General features: G+C 45.7%; 1 protein-coding gene across 1 annotated transcript in view; it reads right to left on the minus strand.

Annotated features, from left to right (window-relative positions):
• Positions 1-5,663: 5,663 nt before the first annotated feature.
• Positions 5,664-16,529, minus strand: part of Mthfd1l (methylenetetrahydrofolate dehydrogenase (NADP+ dependent) 1 like) — a 179,726-nt gene continuing 168,860 nt past the window's right edge. Inside the window, exons 27-28 of the mRNA XM_076926782.1 lie at positions 13,372-13,491; positions 5,664-6,142 (exon numbers count right to left, since the gene is read on the minus strand). Of these exons, the coding sequence (XP_076782897.1) occupies positions 13,402-13,491 (90 nt within the window). The 3' untranslated portion in view covers positions 5,664-6,142; positions 13,372-13,401. The remainder of the gene's footprint in view (positions 6,143-13,371; positions 13,492-16,529) is intronic.

Here is a 16,529-nt window from a genome sequence, read left to right on the forward strand (position 1 = left end):
CATGGGTTCTCTCCGTTGATCACATTTGTCTGTTGAGTGGGAACACGCTGTGGTGGGCAAAGGTCCTGGGCGAGGCTGAGAACTTGGAGGGCCACGGTGTTCTTTTACCCGTAAAACTTGTGTACTAAATGGCTACTCTGAGCTCTCTCTCTCTCTCTCTCTCTCTCTCTCTCTCTCTCTTTCTCTGTCTCTCTCTCTTTCCGGGTCTTGTTATATAGCCCATGTTGGCCTTTCTGTTTTCTTTTCTTCACCTCTCACGTGCTAGGATTTACTGCCCTGGGCTGCCATGCCTAACCCTAGTTTTAATTTTCTTTTAAATCGGAGAACCCCAAACCGTAGCCGGTTGCATCTTTCTGCTTCTAAATCACTACTCACTCACTCACTATAGGAAAGAGTTGTTTGTGAGGACTTAAAAAATGTATAGTTTTTCTTTGAATCAACCATACATATTTCTGGTACACACAGTATGACCTTCCATTTTGAGGCACAATGACCAGATCAACATGTTAGGCAAACCTAGTCCTAGACAAGATTGTCTTTCTGTCGTTGCTATTGTTGGTCAGGTAGCTTAGTTTACAGTACTTGCTTAGAACACATGAGGCTCTGGGTTCAATCCCCAGTCCAGCCTTCTCCAGCCTTCTCCTCCCCTCCCCTCCCTTCCCCAACTCTCCCTATACCCTGTCTACCCCTGTCCTCCCCAACCCAGCTGTAGTAGTGGAGACATTACATTACAGGAATAGCCATAGCTGACATTTAACTATATGACTTATATTTATGAACTTAAAAGAATTTTAACAATGTGGAACAAATTAGCTTTAAAAATTATTTTAAAAATCTTTTTAAGTAGGCTAAGCAGTCATGGTGTATATGCCTTTAATCCCAGTACTGCAGAGGCAGAGGTAGAGGCAGAGAGGCAGAGGCAGAGAGGCAGAGAGAGAGGCAGAGAGAGAGGCAGAGAGAGAGGCAGAGAGAGAGGCAGAGAGAGAGGCAGAGAGAGAGGCAGAGAGGCAGAGAGAGAGGCAGAGAGAGAGGCAGAGGAGAGGCATAGAAGAGAGGCAGAGGCAGACAGATCTCTGAGTTCAAGGCCTGCCTGGTCTACATAGTGAATTCCAAGACAGCCAGGGCTACAGAAGAAACCCTGTCTTGAAAAGCAAACAAGAAACCACATGCATGCACATATGCACGAGAGCACACATACAAACAACCACTCTCCGTTCTTTGGGTTTGGAGCATTCACAGTGCTCTGTACTGGTGATCTTGAAATACCAAGTCAATACGCTACATGGCAGCGCCAGAGCAAGGGTTGCCATCCCTCTGGGGGAACCTTTGTATAGCTCTGCAGTGCAGCCAGTCCAGGCTGGGCAGCTGAGATATCTCCTACAGCGTGCACTTGCTTTTTGTCAAGAGGCCCTATCTGTCACATCTGCCTCTCAGAGTTTAGAATTGTCAGAAACCAGAACCGCTTGAGCACAGCTCTCTCTCTGCACAAGCTTGGCTCCTTGGCTTGTACTCCCAGCCTCTGCTCCACCAGCGGCTCCCTCTCCTGGGTCTCACCCCCTGCCGCTTTCAGCTTTGTCCCAGCCTGGCACACCCCAGTGACATCCCCCAGTCCTTGGCTCCCAGCCTCCCTAATTATTTAGCACTTAAGTGGGTTTCTCTGTCCATCTGTAGTTTACTATGGATGATTCCCTTCCTGTCAACTTCTGTTTATACATATTTACAGTTACTTCAATTATTTGTTCTAATGATGAGGTAGGTAGCATGAATAATTTAAAAATAATTTCTTTTCTTCGGCTTTGGAATAATCTCTGCACTCACATTTTGAGGGTGGAGGATACTTGGGATATTCTGGGAACTCAGATCTTCAAAGGAGGCCTTAAATGCATCTGAAGCTAAGCAGGAGGGGATGTTACTCTGAATGCCCTTCTTCCCCCACCCCCGCCCCCCAAACGCCTTTGGCTCCAAACTCCATGCTGAAATTGGAAAGCGTTTCTCTAGTTGGCTCGTCCTGAACCCAGGAGAGCCTGTATGTTCTCTCTCACCGTGTCTGTCTCTGCTCTTTGTCTGGTACACATTGTCTCTATCAAGGCGGGGACTCATCAGGAGACTAACTTAGAGGAGAATTATCAGGACCCAGGCAATTACCGAGGAAGAAAAATTCCTTAATTGTAAGACTCTGCCAAACACACATTCATTAAATGGCTCTGCTCTTAAGCGCGCATGCAAACAGACTCAGTCTGGTGGTTTTGAGAAATTGTCTCTCTGCCATCTTTATAGCAAACACGCAAGCGACGACGTGATGCATGCTTGAAAATATTAACTGGCTTTGAACTCTTGGGGTCCTTTTGCATAAACATGGATGCCCACACAGGGCTGCATAAACACACGACATTCATGTTGATGTGCCGGGCAGAGGTCTGCAGCCCTGACCGCGAGATGAGAAATATTTAAGTTGAGCTGATTTGTTACATAAACACTGTAACCTCAGGCAAGGGCAGAATGCTCCTGCTGCTCTCCTCTGAGCTGGATTGTCCCAAAACACAGAGATGGGGTCCATTTTTGGAACAAATCTGCCTTCAGTCTCATCTTAATCACGAGATGAATAGTCAAGAGACCCAGCTAGGCTGTTTTTGGGAAGCCTCACCAGAATCTGATTTTTATAAAAATAAGCTCAAAACCTGGAGGGAATCCCCTGACAGGTAGACCTTGCTAGCAGATATAGCCTGTGCTCTTTGAGGGAGCTACCCCCCTTTTCATGGTTTCTAGAGACATCTCTGGGGAGCCTTTCCTCAGCCTATTTCTTTTATCTTCCAAACTGTGTTGGTGTCTTGTCTGAGTGACTACTCAGCTCCTGGTGGCTTGTTAGACAAGGTTCGGAGGTGGGGGAATGAGAGCAACGGAGCTCAGATGACCTCATTGCTCTGCTGCTGTCAAATGAATCTTCCTAAGGGGTCACATAAGGAAACTGGAAGCTGGGTATGGGCAAAAGTGGGAGGCAGGGACAGGAGACCCTCGAGTTGCAGGCTAGCCTGGTCTACAGAGTGAGTCCCTATGTCAAACACATGTAAAAGAATTAGACTTGGGGGACTCGGGAGCCTAGGGAAGAAAGCCCAGGGGAATCAGCTGAGTTATTTGCTCTGAAGGGGAGGGAGGGGGCTGTAACAGGGACATTTAGCAGAGGGTGGCACTGGGCCAGACATTGTTGCCATCAGTGATCATTCAACCTTTCAAGGAGTATTTACTTAGGCCTCCCGTGTGTTTAGGATTGTGCTGGCTCAGTGACGATGTGAAAGTGGAGGTCAGGTTAATTCGTAATCCTTAGCTTGGAGAATAATCATCCAGTAAACGTGTCAAAAATAAAGGTCCTCAGGAACATATGGACTTTAAGACGGGGAGGAAAGCTTCATTATCTGTCTGTCTGTCTGTCTGTCTGTCTGTCTGTCTGTCTGTCTATCTATCTATCTATCTATCTATCTATCTATCTATCTTTGAGATCTATCTATCTATCTATCTATCTATCTATCTATCTATCATCTATCTATCTATCTTTGAGACAGTCTCATGTAGCCCAGGCTAGCCTTAAACCTGCCGAAGTTGACCTTGAACTGGTTTTGTGTGGTGCTGAGATAAAAAAAGATCTCTGGTAATTCTAATAAAGATGGTCTTAGAACCATCTTTTCTAATGTAATGATTGTAAAGTTCATGTAAATGTAAATATTAGCCCAAATGTTCGGGGGTGGGGGCGGGGGGGAAGGTTCTACTTTTAATAGCTCAGAGAGACTATCTATGTTCACTTACCACATAGGGGGCAAGCAGCTTGAATATACGGAGCCTGATTAATTACTGCTGCCTCATGGAGCAGACTACCTTAGCTAAAACAGTGTACTCATAACCTTGGACTCATGTAGGCAACGCTACATTTGGAGGCTATGCACTGGCTATGCACTGTGGGACTGACTACCTAAGGCTTAAGTAGCACAGAGAGAAGAGACCAGTAGGACCCAGCTGACAAAGCTGAGATCACAGGAGGGTGACCTAGCTACGGATCTGATTTAGTTTTCATCTTGAAGGTGCAACTGACGTCTCGTTCTAATTTGTGACATCTTTTCTTTCTTCCATTTCAGGAAGCAGATGTTAAGGAAGACCAAGCGGTCATCATTAAGAATGGCCCCTTGGAAAATCCATCTCCGTGTCTGTGCTACATGCACGTCTTCTGTTTAGAACATAGACTGCCTGTGACAGCACCCCCGCAAACAGCTGATAAGAAGTGGGGATCTCGCCTTTCAGGAGCAGGCACAATTTAGTTTACTCTGACCCTTCTGCAGTGCCCAGTGTTGCTTGCCCAGGCCTGTGGACACTAACCTGCGTTTAGGAAACCGGTAAGTTACGGACATTTTGCTTAGTTCTTCAATTTGACTTCAAAATTGTTTTTCTTTTTCTTTTTTTTTTTTTCTTTTGGTTTTTTTTTGAGACAGGGTTTCTCTGTGTAGCCCTGGCTGTTCTGAAACTCACTCTGTAGACCAGGCTGGCCTCAAACTCAGAAATCCATCTGCCTCTGCCTCCCAAGTGCTGGAATTAAAAGGTGTGCGCCACCACTGCCCTGCCAAAACTGTTTTTCTATATAGGAGATTGTATTAGATATCTCTTTTGCCCTTGTGACTAAATTCCTGACCAAAGAACCTAAGGAACAAAAGGATTTATTTTAGCTCACAGTTGAAGGGAAAACAGTCAATATAACAGGGAAATCATGATAGTAGGTGGCCGGCCATATGGGGGATGGGTGGGGGTAAGCCTGTGACTGGGACTCCTTAAACAGGAGCTCACCGTAAACTGCTGTTTTCTGGGTACATTCTGTAGAGAACTTATCATCACATGGGTGTAACTATTGAGAAGACTGGGTAACTGTGAAGCTGGAGAGGTGGACTCCCCAAGAAAGGGCAGAGACAAGGAAGGACGCTTGCAAAATTATACTTGGGAAAGGCAGCGACTGAGTGGGCCTTTTGGTCTTCAAACAGTGTTTTGGGACAAGCAAAACTGTACATAAAGACACATTATGAACTGAGCAGGATCACTGGAATGGGTATCGTAAGGGCATACAGGAAGGACCCCACAGGATGGGCCCCGGGATAGTTAGGATATTTATGGTGACAATTTTACTTATACTACTTTAGAGGACAATCCCTTATTGTTTGTTTCTGAATCCTTGGTTTTGTTTTAAGTTTTACATAATTTTATATTATTGCAAGGGGGGAATGGGGGACAAGGAAGGGTCAAAAAGTAGAGAACAGGTCATAGAATGTTCTCTGTTTTGCATTCATTTGGGCCAAAGGAAAAACATTTGCCAAACACCTGACCTTTAAGAGGCCCTCTCTTACCCCTGTGGGCCCAGACATTTGAATGACCATTAATATTCATTCATGGTGGAAGAAACTCACAAGCTTCCAGAAAGTCACTGTGGAGAGATCGTGCACCTTATTCCAAGAGACCAGCCAGCCTTCCACAGTCTCGGCTGCCTAGGCATCTTTCTCAACATGATTGTTTCCCCATCATTTATAAAGCTCCGAATGCACTTGCAATCTCCTCCACAAGTGTCCCAGGCAACAACCCTGCCACACGGACAGTGACATCTGGCGAGTGGTTTTACTGGTTGAACAGTGTTAGGGTGGTTTTCTAGAAACATGTTTATTTTCAGTTCAAAGACAAAAACCAAGGGGTACGGTTTGGCAGCACAGCGCTGGACCATGCAAGCCGAGGCCTGGCATCCCATCCCCAACACAGGTGAGGGAAAGGATAATTAAAAAGATGAAAGAGGAAACCCCATAGATGGAAGCATTAGCTTTTAGTTCACACTCCTGCAATCCCCTAGTCCCCATAAAATAAACTTCCTAAAGTATAAACAGCAGAAATGGTGTAAACGCTATCGGGACCAAGAGTAACTTCGCTCCTTCCAGATGTGGCGCAGGTCCTTCTGTTGAACACCGCTTGGCTGGAAACAGAATTCATCTCGCATGAGGAAGTAGTCCTTGGCCTGTCTCAGGATTTCTCCAGCATTGCATAACAAGCAGATTTCAAAACTCATTTTCTTGTCCAACTGCAGCAAAAAGGCAAGGAGACTTTTTTTTTTTTTTTTTGTTTGAAGACTCTGAAAAACAGGAGGAAGAAAAAAAAAGTCTCAGAGCCAAGTCCCGTCTGCCTCTGGTGTTAAACTCTTACTTGTGTCATGGTTTTTAAAAAAAAAATCTAAGAGTGGAGAAAGGGCGGTATTCACAAGCCAAGGCTGGGATTCCTGTGTGAGCAATGAGAATCAGGGCAGAGACACATGGGTCCCTGGAGCTCCCTGGCCAGCCAGCCTTGCCTACTTCGTATGTTCCAGTCCAATAAGAGACGGTGTGAAAAACTGGTATATCATCTGAAGAATGAAACCCAAAATTAGTCCTCTACTCTCCGTCCACATGTGTGTATAAACGCACACATAAGTGGATCTCTGCACAAATACACAGAGAGACTCGCTCGGATGCAGCACTGCACAACCGCAAGTCGGTGTTGTCTCACAAGGCCCTTCTACTTTCCAAGACATTCCACAATTTCTATGACTTGCGGATTTTGGATCTGTACACTATGTAGGATCCAGGGACTGTTATAGGTTTTCAAGTAACAATCTGGTTGTCTTAGGTTTCTGCTGCTGTTTAATACAGAGAGCACGGAGGGCAAGTTCTAAGAATACACTGGGGATAAATGGGAAAAGATGCGGGAACTGGGATGATCTGTTGCCTTCTCTCAAACAATGTGATGACTTTTGGCAGAACCTGAATTCTCTAACTTTAAATGTATTCATTTGCTTATTTTTTTGATAGAGTTTCATTTAACTCAGGCTCTCCTTGAAGTTGCTACATAGTCTAGGCTGTCATTCCAATCCCCCTGCCTCCACCTCTGAAGCTGTGGGATTAGAGACATGTTCCACATGCACAGCTCTCTGCAATCCTTTAGAAAGAGAAAGTGACCAGACTATATCTGAAAAACAATAACCAAGCAAAACAACCAAGTCCCAGAAGAAAACAGGCTCCCACTCCGGGAAAAAATGTAAATGCCAGTATGAAGCCTTTCATCTGAGTTTACACACGGAGGGATTTATTTGCGGGCCAAGAGAGTTCACTCTGTTGAAACTGGGTAGATTTTCCTCCCACAGATAACTGCATAGTCTGGAGACAGGGAGATGCCCGGGCAGTTTAAAGACAGAAGACAGTGATAGAGGAGGACAGAACTTCAAATACCCCCCAACATCAGAGTCCAAGCCAGGCAAGTGAACAGAAAACAGAAACACAGCCAGTATAACAACCATGAACAAAAAGAAAACATATCACATTAAGAGGGCTGTCTGGTGCAGGCCCTGGCTCTTCACCCAGGGATACAGCAGCCTCAGTGTAGTGACCAGTGAATCCTGAGGAGGAAGGCATTGCTGGACGGAGAGGACTGGTTCTGTGGGCTGGGCATAATCTCAGCACTTTGAGAATTTTGAGCTTGCTGAGGGGCAAAATGGAAGATTGCTTGGCCAATGCCCTGTGCCTTATGGTTTTGAGTATAGAAGAGCCTGTGTTTCCATGTTTCTTCTGTGAAACATGGGAACAATGTGTAGCCCGGGCCTGAACTTGGAACCTTCCTGCCTCAGCCTCCCCATGATGTGGATTACAGGCATGCACCACAGCACCTGCGATGGTCCCACGTGTACGGAAAGCTTACGGGTTGACACAACCATGCAAAGTCTAATTATGGATGGAAATGGGGGAAGGGCTGAGGTGAAAATGTAAAAATGAATTATTATTAGGTGGATGTGGTGGTGCACGCCTTTAATCCCAGCACTCAGGAGGAGCTCTGTGAGTTTGAGGCCAGCCTGGCCTACAAATCAAGTTCTAGGACAGCCAGGGCTGTTACACAGAGAAACCCTGCCTCGGAAAAAACAAAACAAAACAAAACAAAACAAAAAAACAAAAACCAACAACAAAAAATCATAAGAATAATTCTATAAGGAGAAACACCCTTGGAAGTTTTCCCACTGGGAGCATAGTTTAGAAGATGAATATATGAAACACTTAGCACCCGTGATGTGGGAGATGGAACCTGGAGCCTTGCTGATGCTGGGTGAGTGATTTACTGTTTAGCTACATCCCCAGTTCAAAATATTTATAAAACATCTCATTTCATTAAGAAAGTCACAGTTGGTACCTAACTTAGATATGGAAGACTTAGTCACAATGGTTATCAGATGCCAGAAAGGATTAAGTAGCAAGGGCTTCTATTTCCTTGGATTTCTGCCTGGAAGAGGGAAAAGAATAAGTGTGGGCTTAACATAGTGTGGAGCAAAAAGATAAATTTCAAAACCCAAATCATAGGGCTGAGGCCTTACCATGGGTTCCCCTTTGATATGGGTATTGGGGGTCAATCAGGTCCGTCTACAGAAAGGCATACATGTGGCCACCTGACTGAGTAACTTCCAGTCAGTAAGTATCTTGGAAATTCTCCTCCTTAAAGGCACATTAGGGAAGAAGTGAGCTGAGATGGGGTTTCCTATTATGGGTGCAACTCTAGAAAAGAGATGTCTGGCAAAACACAGTCACCTACAATGGGGCCACAGTGGCTCCCAATGCATACATACTAAACATGGCACAGCAGGTTGGAGGGAGGGCAGTCCTGGTTCTTCAGTAAGTTGCTGGATTTCTTGTTTGGTTTGTTTGGAGACTCAGTAATATGATCAAGGCAGAGAATGAGAACCCAGAAGAAGAGAGGTGAGCACAGCACCCCTCTCCATGACACACAAACATCCTGTAGCAAGAGACTGAAGCACGGGATGGATTTCATGAAACCAACCTTATTTGAAAGATTTCTATTTAGTGACATCCAAAAGAATGAGTCACAGCTCACACTAACAATAGCAAACTGAGCTACAGGGAAGTCTTGGGACAAAGGGAGGTGACTGAGCTCAAGTCCTGGGGACTCCTTGGATCTCACGTTCACATTCAGTCTCATGTCTCCTGAAGGGAAAGGGAGGGAGGCAGAAAGGGCAAGAAAGGGGGGGAAGCAAAAGTAGTCATTAGCATCCCTTGTTCCCAAGTGGGTGCCCACCATAAGGACGGTGACCGTGCTATGCTACACTGCAGCTGAGGCTTTAAAATGACCAATACCATGTTGCCGTGACACTAAAGTATGACACAGCAAAGTGTGTACATTTCTGATGCTGGAGCACCATCCAAGATGAAACGTCTTTATTTATGCATCTTCACCAGCCACAGCCCTCTCTGGATATTGATAGAGGTAGTTCTAGACTGCCATATTGGAGAGTCACCGGAAACCAAACCAAACCAAACCAAACCAAAACAAAAAAAATATGTTTACAGGGGCCAAGGAGAGGAATGGTTATTTGTAAAAAGCTTTTATCTGATGCCACCAGATCCCTTTTCAATTGTTCTAATAGGGTCAAATGATGGGTTTTGAACTATTGTCCAGCAAGCCTAGAATGGAGTTTAGTTATTTCACATTTAGTGTCGGATAAATGAGAAGCAATGTCATTCAAGTCGAGGATGAGGTAAGAGGTCGTCCCACCTCACTGAAGTCCTTTTTACACTAAGTGTTGATAAACTCAAGAGTTGAGTTGAATACCCAAATACTTATCTTCAGTTATTTTAAAAAAGCAACCCAAACTTATTCGCCAGCGGATACCATCTTTTGGAATGGACCTACATTCCTGTAGGGAATGGGGTGTAAGGGCTGTGTCACACCATGAGCTGGCTAATCTGGGTGGGATCTTGGCTTCTGTAGCCATTAGCTGTGCAGTGTGTTGACCTCTCTGGGTTTGTGTTGTCACGGTCCGGAAACACAATGCCTCACTGGCTGGATCTCTCCACGCTAGTTGATTGGTGTGGCAAAACAATCCATGCCCTCGGTTAAGAGAGGATTGCTATGCAGTGGGGACGCAGACTGCCCTTAGTCACCATCCCTCTGTGACTATGTGCGGAGGACCGATCTTCCTGAAGCCTCTATGATTTACTGAGACAACACCCGCTGTGCTAGGACAGCACAGTGACTGTCATGATGGAAGATCTTTACCACAGACCCTTGATCCATTTTAATTATGTAATGTAAGATTCATTGTGTGTGTGTGTGTGCACGCACACACTCTCGAGCATGCTCACGCCTGCCCATCCGCCCTCCCATCTATCCATCCATTTGTCCGTCTATCCATCCCATCCATAAGAGGGCAGCAGACCTTTGGAGTGTTTTTGAGCCCCTCTCATATGGGTTGCTGAGAACCAAACTTAGGTCCTCTGCTGGGCTTCCTCTTCAGCTCCTTACTTATTTGCGATAGGGTTTGTGTAGCCCAGGGCGACCTAGAACTCACAACTTAGCCAAGATGATGACCTTGAAATCTTGATCCTTTTGCCTCCACCTCCAAAAGTGCTAGGAAGAATAGCTTGAGTGGCTATTCCTGGATTGCTTCATCTTCAGCAAAAATCTGGAAGGATGCTTGCCAGGGAAGACACGGGTGACAAGTCACAGGGAATTTATTTAGGTGTATGCATATGCATCCTTGACAATAGCTCAGTCTTAACTGCAATTAAAGTATAACTGGGCTCATATGACCTACTTGGAGAACAAATGAAAACTGACCCAAAGTCTGGAAAAGATATTATTCATTAGAGATGAGAGATCTGCACACACTTGTTCTGGAGACAAATGGCAGATACGCCATATAAAGGATTCTTGACACACAAACTAGGGAAAGGTTCAACTTTTGGTCTAAAAGAAACAATACTGTTATTTTCCCAAGGTCTAGCTGGGAGACAAGAGCCACACAAAAGACCAGAAATAGCACTGTTACCAAGGGTTAAGTTCATGGATTCCTTTGTTAAACTACTCATCTGATTTCCTTCTTGGAGAAGGGAGGGAGGAGGGAGGGAGGATTCTTTTTCCAGGATGATGAAGATAAGTCACATGGCTGAGGTTGAGAATCACAAGAGGTCCCACTTCTCAGCAGCACACTTGTGCGCGCTCGTGTGCGCATGCACACACACTCGTGTGCACACACACACACAGGCAACTACATCTGTCCCACGGCATTTCCACCTCAGTTCAATATGAGGCCATTTAAGTAGCACCAGAGCCCAGATCATTAAATTAATTTTAAAAAAATTTTATAGGAAAAAAACAAAACAAAACTAAAACCTAACAACCTCCCCAAACTCAAAACAGCAAGGAGACTTGGGATATGACTCAATTAGTAATGTCCTTGCTTTGTAAGCATGAGGGTCTGAGTTCGATTCCCAGGACCTACAGACAAAAATTTCCAGATATGGTGATATGTGTTTGTAATCCTGGGGCTGTAGAGGGAGGGACAGGAGGAACCCTGAGGCTCGCTGGCCCCTGGTCTAGCTAGGTTTACAAGCCTCAGGTCAGTAGTAGGAGATTCTAAAATCAACAGCAGCAAACCTAGAGATAGAGATAAGTCCTGAGGAGGATCTCAGGTCGTCCTCTCATTTCCACAAGCACGAGCTCCCCTAAACCCCATAAAACTGTTGCTGCAACCAAAGGAAAAGAAATTTTACATCCCACTTAGGGTCCCAACACACGGGTGTCAAAGAAACCTACCCAAAGGCCCAGAACAGGGTTTGATGCCAAGAAGGGGAGCTTCTGGGCTAAGGAATGGAGTGAACTATTGGGGGTTGGGGTGGGGGTGGGGTAGATACTGGACTCTGGGAATATGGTGAGGACATATTGATCTATGGGATGTAAAGGGAGCTCCAGGCCATCACAACTTCTGGGAGTTATAGGCAGGAAGATTAGAAGTGTAGTCATTTTCTTTACATAGGCAGCCAGGACGGAAGCCAGCAGGTATTGCTTCAACACCTTGGGACAGACACAGCTGACATCCCTTGGCTTTCAGTGGTGTAAAAGGTAGAGTAAAAGTCTACCTTCTTGGGCTGGAGAGATGGCTTAACAGTTAAGAGCACTGACTGCTCTTCCAGAGGTCCCGAGTTCAATCCCCAGCAACCACATGGTGGCTCACAACCGTCTGTAATAGGCATCTGATGCTATCACTGGTGTGTCTGAAGACAGTGACAGTATACCCACATATATGAAATAAATAAATACATATATAAATAAGTCTTTTTTAAAAAAGTCTACCTTCTTAACTTGAGGGAGCCAGAGCCCATGTGTCTCAAGGAAGACCCATGTCCATCTGTATGTGTCTTTCCAGGGACAGAAGAGCCCCAACCACAGTCAGGAGCTGAATTGTGTTTCCCCAAAGATATGTGGGAACACTGTCCCTGGATACCTGTGACAGTGACTGACTGCATTCGGAAACAGGGTCTTTGGCAGAATAATCGAGATTTTTTTAAAAGCCTGTGGTGGTGGTGCATGTCTTTAATCTCAGCACTAGGGAGGCAGAGGCTGGTGGGCCTCTGAGTTTGAGACTAGCCTGGTCTACAAAGTAAGTTCCGGGTCTACACAGAGAAACGTTGTCTACCCCCTTCCTTCCAAGGTCTTAGCCTGAATCCGATGTGTCTCGGGTGGGGTCTTTAGAAGAAGACAAAGTGCTAGGTATGGTGGTGGGTACTTGTAAGCCTAGCACTTGGGAGGGTGAGGCAAGAGGACCATGAGTTCAAGGCCAGCCTGAGCTATTTAGTGAGTTCTTACCTCAAAAACCAAAATATCTCTGAAAACAACCAGCAGTTACACCACATATACATACCAACTTAAAAACAAAACAAACAAAAACAAATAAACAAAAACAAGAGAAGAACCCAGGAAGCCAGGGGCATAGAAGGAGAAAGCCAGTGACCAAAGAGGCAGAGATGGTAAGGACAGACAGTAAGGACACAATTACATGGGAGTGATTATGCCAAGACACCCCTCAGAGGGACAGGATACCTGCTCAATCGATACCTTGACCCTCAACTTCCAGCCTGCAGGACAGCAAGACACAGCTCTGTTCTAATCTACCCAGGCCATGGTACTTTGTTATGGCAGTCCAGGAAATGAACCCAAGATTCCCCTAACACAACTGTACCTCTGTCCCCAGACATGGGGTAAGAAGGTAAGAAGTCAGTCTTAAATGAAGGCAGACACCAGCCTTTCTTACAACCAGAGGCACTCTGCTCAAATTCACATTCACGATCCAACTTTTATAGGATTCAATCCAGGTACACAGAGGGCATGTCTGTGCTTGGGAGGGGACTCAAGTCACAGGCAGCTCTTAGGTATGACCATGCAGTGACCTAGGAAACAATATACTTGTTTGACTAGGTTTTATAATCCGAGAGAAAATCGACCTAAGACATCATTTGAGTTGACAACAAGACCCAAACCATGGTAGCTCACCTGGTCCAGTCCCGTGAGAGTTTCATTCCATTAGAACAAGCCTTTAACTTGCTCTGTTTCTGTGTCAAGGTCTATATCATAAAAGCAGGGCCGGGTGGGCAGTCCTGGCATTGTGCTCATCTGGAAGAGAAAACAAAACACTGCACGTGAGCAGAGTTCACGAAGTGATGAATCACGGCACGGTCCCCTTGACATAAACCAACCATGCGATTCATGACAGCCACATAGAACATTCCCATTATGGTCACAGGCGGCCCTGTCAGTTTGCCCCCTGCCTTCGCACTGCAAAGAAATACAGAAAGCATGTTACCTCCCCCCAGATGTAGCTCCTTCACCATCCCCTGTGGTCCCACAAGCACACAGCAGCCACCAGTGATTTTCAAAAGCTTCTCTTCTAAGTCCAATTTGCATACAGAACCAGAGACCAGCCCCTCTGGCTGGGGCCAGAGTTACCGTCTCATCCAGCATGTATTTTCATCAGAGCAAAAGCCTGCAAACTGTACTAGAGGCTGGGAACAAGCTTTTAGCTAGCAGACACCTGGCTTTCCCTTCCAACAGGAACTCCAGTGTTGACTGACACTTTGTACTGCGATCTAGAGAGGGCAAGTTATACCGTCAAGGTGGCTAAGGCAGTAAGTACCACATAGCCTTTGGACATTCCTCCATGCTTGTTACATGTTTCCATATCACCACCTTAGAGTGGTACTCTGTGTATTTTACATGGATGACAGGCAGCTTCAGCCACCTTCTAGCACCTTCTGACATAGGTATTTGCTTTCATCTGACTTCATAGTTTTGTTTTTGTTTTTTTTTTTTTTGTTTTTGTTTTTTTTTTGGTATGTAGGTTGCTAGGACCTTTTTTTTTTTTTTTTTTTTTTTTTTTTTAAATAGTTTCATGTGGCCCAGGCTGATCTTGAACTCCTGATCTTCCTGTGACTATCTCTCAAGTCTTCAGATCACAGGTCCACGTCCAGCAAGGTGAGAGAACATTAAGTTTACCAAGAGAAGTGCTCGTGGACATGGCTAGCTGAGGGCAGGGTCTGGACGTGAGAGAACATTAAGTTTACCAAGAGAAGTGCTCGTGGACATGGCTAGCTGAGGGCAGGGTCTGGTTCTTTACTGCTTTGCTGAACGGACACTTTCAGTGCCGCTGCCATTTTGTCCCCCGTGGCAGAAGGCTCCCGAGTATCAAGAGAGCACGCAGGTTACCGTATTAACACATGGCTCCCAGGATCTCCTGAGGTGCTTTAACAGACACCCATCTTCTAGCGGCATCCATCCATCAGGCAGAGGCCAGACTGACTTCTGTGTCATACAGAAACCTTGCCTGTCCCCAGGTGCTCTTCATAAGATGGAGCAGTGATGGGCTATATCACTGGCCTGCAGAGTGACTCTGCTTCCTCCCATCCCACAATTCTCTGCAGAGAACTACTAAGGTGGAATGTAGTTCTTACCCCGTGCTCCCCTCTCTCACTCCTGTCTCTGCTTACAGACTCTTCTCACTCAGTCAGGGCTGTGGAGAGGCAGCAGCCTAGGAGCCTGGTGGGAACTCAAAGCCACAGACAGACCCGCTGGATGGGAGCTTGGGACTATAGCAAGTCCCCAGCGACACAGCATGACTTAGAAACCATGTTTCACTTGGTACCCTCGGTCCTCCCTTGCGATTCCTTCAGCTCAGGAGAGCTTAATACCTCAGTGCCAATCTCCTTTATATGCTGGCCAGATGGGGTGCCCTTGGGCCCCCCCTCTACAGTTCTCACTGAGTACTCTCTGCCCATCTGGTCCTGGAGTGTAGAGGCTGAGGCAGGGCAAGGAGAAGGCCTAGCATGTGGTGCTCGCTACATAGGATTGCATATGATTGCAGCTCAGGATGCAGGAGTATCATGGCTGTGAGCACAGCTGGGGATAAGGCCCCCTTTGTCACACACAGGTGGGCAACGACACTCTGGATCTCAAACAATGAACTAAATGCAAACTCTGGCACTTAACTTAGTGGCTGGGGCTCTGCTGTATTTTAAAGCTTACCTTCTTAATTGGTTCCTAGCATGGAATCAATGTTTCTCTGGTTACTACTACGTTATTCTATTGAAAGGAGGGTGGATGCGTGTCTTCTCGCCATTCTAAATTCTGTCACAATATCGGGACATACAACTGGCCAAGATATTAAGCGTCAGGAAGTGAGAGATGTCTTTCTTCCACTTTCAGCTCATTTGGGCAGGAGAGATATGTGTGGAATGGCAAAATTACCACATTCCTTTCCAAGGATGCAGTAATCGCTTCTGAGAATCGAGACTACTTATTTGGGATAAGGGACAGCAGACAAGAATCCACAGACTCTGTAGAGCAAGCGCTTTCCAGCTGAGGAAAAGTGGTATGGAGTTATGTTAACCAAGACTGTGACACTTGTACCAAGTTCTCTACTAATAACAAACGGCCATCAGGGTGTAGCTCCTAGACGAGATTCCATATAGCTCTATAGAAGAAAGAGCGCCTGGGAACTGACCTCTGGTTACACGCCCCAGGGTCAGTGGGACTCTGTGCTAATTGTGTGCTGTCATGCTTAAAATAAACGAGGAACCATTAAATCTCTGGGCTTGTCATGCCACATTAATAGATTCTTGTGCAAAGGTTTAAGAAGAAAAAAAGAGCTTTTTGTCTCCACGACCCTGATTTTTAACTATGACTAATCTTTCCTGACTACAAGAAACCATACTTTCTATAAACAATGTTTAGAAACATACATTAGGGCTGTGGGGATGGCTCAGTGGAAAAGGCGCTTGCTGCTAAGTCAGAGGACCTGGGTGACTCATGGCTATTTATAACTCCAGTTCCAGGGGATCTAATGCCCTCTTCTGGCCTCCATAGACACCAGGCATATACATGGTGCACAGTCATATATGCAGACAAGACATATACATAATAAATACACATCAAAGAAACCTCTGTGCCAGCTAACAGTTGCCTAGGACACTGAAAACCCCTGAGCAGATAAACCTGGCAAGGCTTCCCCAGAGACTGACTGCACTCTGCTCAATTCACAAACACGAGTTATCTCCTGGGTGCTGGGATTACTTCCAAATGTGGCCTCCCGTTTCACATGTCCAATTCTGGAATTTGATTTTCAGGGAGATTATAAATTTAAATCAATAACTTGGGCG

Source organism: Arvicanthis niloticus, chromosome 28 (genome assembly GCF_011762505.2).
Source record: "Arvicanthis niloticus isolate mArvNil1 chromosome 28, mArvNil1.pat.X, whole genome shotgun sequence".
Classification (NCBI taxonomy): Eukaryota; Metazoa; Chordata; class Mammalia; order Rodentia; family Muridae; genus Arvicanthis; species Arvicanthis niloticus.